The 5,572-nt window shown below is 32.3% G+C and overlaps 1 protein-coding gene across 1 annotated transcript; it reads left to right on the plus strand.

The window, feature by feature from the left end:
- Positions 1–1,308: 1,308 nt before the first annotated feature.
- LOC132750370 (uncharacterized) lies at positions 1,309–3,797 on the plus strand. Its single transcript, XM_060740333.1, has 3 exons — positions 1,309–1,555; positions 1,712–1,848; positions 3,559–3,797. Exons 1-3 carry the CDS (start codon positions 1,496–1,498, stop codon positions 3,701–3,703), a joined length of 342 nt encoding a protein of 113 aa, XP_060596316.1. The 5' UTR covers positions 1,309–1,495; the 3' UTR covers positions 3,704–3,797.
- Positions 3,798–5,572: the final 1,775 nt, after the last annotated feature.

Consider the following 5,572-nt stretch of genomic DNA (forward strand, 5'->3'; position numbering starts at 1 on the left):
ATAATCATTAAATGTATTTGACAATATTGTGAGGTGAACAAATAAAGTTATTTACATATTGCAATTGGCACTTACAATCCATTCAAATAAGCAAAAGAGGACAAAATGTGCAAAAAAGTCCTTACTGCGTTAGTAACGCAGTAGACACTGGTTGGGGAGATAACTTCGGCTGGTTGATAAACTCGGCTTTTTAATAATTTAATCAAGTTATTGGCTTTTTTAATGTTAGTAAGCTCACCATCTCGTACGAACACTTTAATTTGACAATATCTAGAAATTTTGTCAAGTATGGTAAGATATTTAAAAAATAGCACAGACTTTTACTCGCTTGTGATGTACGCATGCGCAGTAGATGCTCATTTTGAGGCCGGACTGGGTCACTTTTTATGAGTCCCGGTCATGCTGCACATTTTTCTCACCCTATGACATACTGAAAAACGAACAAACCGAAAAAAACAACAACAAAAAAAACGTATAAACATTAAAATGATTTATATGTTACTTAGTACGTTGCATATTTAATATCATGTTATCATAGATACATGTATTCATTATACTAACGTAATTCTCAAAAATTCTGATACAAAATATTTTTTATTTGACATATATGACTAGCAAAGGAATAATAAAATGTCTAAACATGTATTCTACGTTTTAATTTACTCATTCAAAATGATTTAAGAAAAACAAAGAGCCGGAATTATCTACTCACGCGTGTTAAAAATGTCATTTTTACGTACCTCTTCCAGGGCCTCTAAAATTACCAGTTTTGTTTCTAAATTTTATTATGGTGATACCGGAATATTGAAGAGCTGAAGTTTATTATGGTGCAAGATTCATCAGAATACGTAAACAAATAAATGAAATATGCCACAATAACACCGATTTTCGGCCGAGTTTATCTCACAAACCAGTATGGTGATAAAATGTTGCAAAATCAGTCTTTAATCACAAATAGGATATAAACTTCAACATTAATCTTTATTGTTTTAATTCTCTTGAAATATGAGTATATTTTTCTCAGTTTTCATTTTCTTGAAATAGTTTGGCTCATCTAGAGGCATGCAGCTTTAAGGAATCTACAAAATTTAAATGTATAAACAAATTTGTTTTGGGTTTTACGTCACATCGACACAGTATAGGTCATATCGCGATGTTCCAGCTTTACTAGTAGAGGAAGACCTCGGGTGCCCTTCCGTGCATTATTTCAGGCACGAATGGGCACCCAAGTAGAACAACCGACATTCCGTATAAACAAACTAATCTCATTTAATTTATTAATATAATCAAGCATAAATCATTAATTGCATGTTCATCGGACACATTTATAAAGCATTGTATGAATAACTAAATTGGGTATATCAATTTTAAAAAATCAAAACATTATTCCGTTTCAGGACAATATACTATACAGACTAGTGTCATTAAACCAACACCAAGTAACCTCTTGGTGAGAGAACTAGACAAGGAATGGATTGAATCATTACACAAAAACATGAAAAAATGTCCTATCAGACCAATAACAAGGATCCCAATTCTTTTGGCTGATAAAAAGGTTTGTATAAAATCTAAATGGAACTTAGTGATTGTTTAAAACAAAAAAAGAAATGTTTGTATCTGAAAATAACTTATTTTACAAGTTCTTTAGTTATTAGTCGAAATTTACTTAAAAAGATATAAATCTCAAAATCAACATTTCTTTCATATAAAGGTTTGCGGCCCTGAACAATTCGAAGAAGATGAACTAACATCATACAACATGTATGCCTTGGGGGGAAATCACCTTTTGGCAGCAATGAAAAGGGTGTTGGTCGAATTTCCGCTGAATGATGACTACAATTGTTTCTGGTAAGTTACTGAAACATAAAATTTAAATAACATATTAAACAAGCAATCATTATGATAGTATTGCAAGCAATCTAACATTGTCAAAAACATACATTATTATTCATGTGAAGGTATGACTGGTGGTTAGGTGTTCCGAACAAATTCTAAACTTTTTTTACGAATGTTTAAGGATGATTATTTCTCTATGAATAAAAAAAAACATATGAAAATATATTATCAGTATATGTTTTGAATAAATAGTTAACTGGACACAGCACTTATAAAACCAGGGACAAAATATAAAATTCATTGTGAATCAATCTGTATCTCTATGCTGTGCATAGATGAATATCTATGAAGATAGAAGTCAAGAAGGTCAGATCATAATGATCGTGTAATACCTTTTAGTTCTATTAAATTATGTGATGCATTAATATAAATTTGGTGGGAAAATACACTTTATCCCAATCTTATTTGTACATTGTACCACAGAATATATAAGTCTGTAAAACTAAACGAAGGGCAAAAGTCAATAATTTAACTAGAACTCCGCGAGTCGGATGTGTCGCCTTGTGAACAATGTAGATTAGGCAAATGGCTAGGAAAAAAATGAAATATGAAAAGTAACAAAGGGTAATAACTAAAAAAATAATAAGTGCAGACCAGTAGTTTCTGTGCACTGCACTTCTTATCAATAAGATCTATCATTTTATGATGTTTTAAATCCATAGCTTTTATACTTAAGGAGAAATGGCCCGGACAAAATTAAAGTATGAAAATAAACAAAGGGCAATAACTCAAAAAAGTAAGAAATGCAGAGTACCTGTTCTTGTCCACTGCACTTCTTCTTAATGAGATCTATCATCCTATGAAGTTTCAAGTCCATGGCTTTTATACTTTCGGAGAAATGGCCTGGACAAAAATAAAGTATGAAAATTTACAAAGGGCAATAACTCAAAAACTAAGAAATGCAGAGTACCAGTTCTTGTGCACTGCACTTCTTCTTAATGAGATTTATCATCCTATGAAGTTTCAAGTCCACAGCTTTTTCGGTTGAAGAGAAATGGCCCGGACAAAATTAAAGTATGTAAAGTAACAAAGGGCAAAAACTCAAAAAATAAGAACTACTGAGTACCAGACCTTGTGCACTGCACTTTGGGTAATTAAAAGAAGCCTGCATACCAAGTTTGAAGTCAATCAGACTTATAGTGACTGAGTTATGCTCCGGACAAGCTTGAGGGGACGCCGACGCTGACAACGACGACACAGACGCCGCCGACAAAAGTAACCCCTATAATGTCACCTTTTCAAGGTGACACAAAAGTTAGGCAAAACAGAGTTACGGGTCTTGCGCACTGCACACCTAGTCAATGAGATATATCTAACTAAAAAGTTTCATGTTGATAACTCTTACAGATCCCGGACAAGTTCTTACTATTGAAGTCGTGACTAATATTTTTTTTTAATGTACACTAACAAATAAAACAAAAGTTTATTATAAAATAGTGTGGGGATTTTTCCTTTTTTTGAGATATGGGAAAAATACAAATGACTTTAAGAGGTGAATGATACCCATATAAATAATGCACCAAATCATCCAAAAAAGTGCCCTGACATAAAAAATAAATGAACACACTTGTTTTAACGCATAATAAAAAAGAGAGAAGAATACCGAAAGCTCTCTTTCTTCTTCAACTTAAATACATATTCATTTGTTCTTCTTCCTTAAAGCAACATAGACGTAGAAATCTACGTTGGACTAACAGAGGTTGAGGGGAAATTTCTTGCCAACACCCACAACAGAATTTGTAAAACAAAAGAGTTTACATTTAAGGTAAGAGGTTTTGTCCACTATATAAAATACATATTTATGTGATTTTTTTTTAATGTGATTCATTCACACAACCTAATTTAATTGCTATATAAAGACATGGATAGTAGAAGTTCAAAATGGCTGGTACCAGAAGGGATGATTTAAAGAGTATTCAAATACCTTTTTAACAATTAAAAACTATAAATGTGCCCGTAGGATATGGGTGCCCCCACGACGCCACTGTACTGTCAATCTTATGACTCTAGGTCAAATATTTATTGAAAACTAAAAATCTTTTACTAAGTAAAGGGCAAGAACATTACAAATATTGAATAAATCCACAAGCAAACTCCAATGTGCACAACTACACATGCGGATCAACATTCCTGTAAAGTTTCATGACTCTACAAGTCAATTACTAATTGAGTTACTTGCGACACAAAAGAGAATGAATGGACGAAAGAATGAACAAAGGTAATTTTAAATGCCTGCTACTAAAGTGGGGGCACAAAAAGAGGAAAGCACCATATGTGATTTCCAATTATGGAATGCATAATACTTGGAATGATTTTTCAATTAAATTACTTGAGCATATAAATTAAAACACCAATTTTATGTTTTGTCAAAGTATAAGTATAATCCTATTAATTAACAAGTTACATCCAGTCATAGCAATTTGAAAATTCAACCATTTAGCCGTCAAGTTCCATTTCAAGAGAAAGCAAAAGTCATTTGAGTTTGAATTACATGTAGGTCTTATCCTAAATTATGTTCTAGCCCGTTACAGCAAAACATGGAAAATTTCAAAATCTTGAACTCCAAAGTCGGATCATTTATAAATGAAGGTAAAGATTGGACTGGTCAACTTAAGGGTCTATCCTTAAAGATCATCATGTTAAATTTTGAAGACAAACTATTCTAAAATAATAAGGTTATAACCATTAAAACAAAGTCAGCTAACAACAAGCAAAATTTAGACATTAAATCATTAACGTGTGGTAAATATGTTCCACTGTAAGGTTAAATTTATTGCATAATTATATACATGATGAGCATAGAACATCTTATAAAGAATGTAGATCTGTTATCATGGATACTATAGTTAGAAGATTTAATTAACAAAAAATTGTTCATATTAATCTTGAAAGGAAAGAGTGATGTGCTGCCGTAAGGTTTTCACTAAATTCTGTGATTGGCGTGACATTGCGGCAACCTCGCTTGGAATTTTATGCTCAAAGGTGCGTAAGATATTTAAAAACAGGGCTCTCATCAGCATTTAGGACGGGGTCCAGGCACGGGGTGTGGGGAGGTTTGGGAATTGGGATGGGGTGAGAATTTCCCATGATTTTCAAATAATGTTTCATTCAAGGGAAAATAGCAAAAGAACAGATGAAAAGACAGATTGAGCATATTTCTATATCCCCCTATTTTCTTCGAAAAGGCGGGTGGCAACAAGATTCAGTTCAATGTATTGTTTGGTGCTCTGTTGATGCCTATATTTTCAAGAAAAATATTTCACTGGGGATTTGAATGAATGATATGATCATCTTACGCAGTATGCCATGAAGAAGAGTTAGTAAATTCATATTTTGTATACAACTTAATACACCTTTTCGTTCATGTTATTCAACTTACTGTTTAGATTTTAATAGAATTACAAACTTTAAACATTACGGTTTAATTTTTTTTATTTTGTATGTAAATGGCTTGTAATTATCACTAAAACTTTCATTTAAACATTATTTATCTAATGTTTGTGACTGCCTTTTCTAATGAAGTAAAAATCAATTGATTTCTCTGAGACTTTCTGTGTACTTATTATTTGCACGACTTATCCTAATATTGGTAATTTTACATGTATTAATTATATTACAGGAAGTAGAAAGGAGGAACCTGCATCATGAGTTGAGCGTTGCGGCATACTCGGATGAA

This window comes from Ruditapes philippinarum, unplaced genomic scaffold (genome assembly GCF_026571515.1).
Source record: "Ruditapes philippinarum isolate M1 unplaced genomic scaffold, ASM2657151v2 ctg3883_1_1_1_1, whole genome shotgun sequence".
Classification (NCBI taxonomy): domain Eukaryota; kingdom Metazoa; phylum Mollusca; class Bivalvia; order Venerida; family Veneridae; genus Ruditapes; species Ruditapes philippinarum.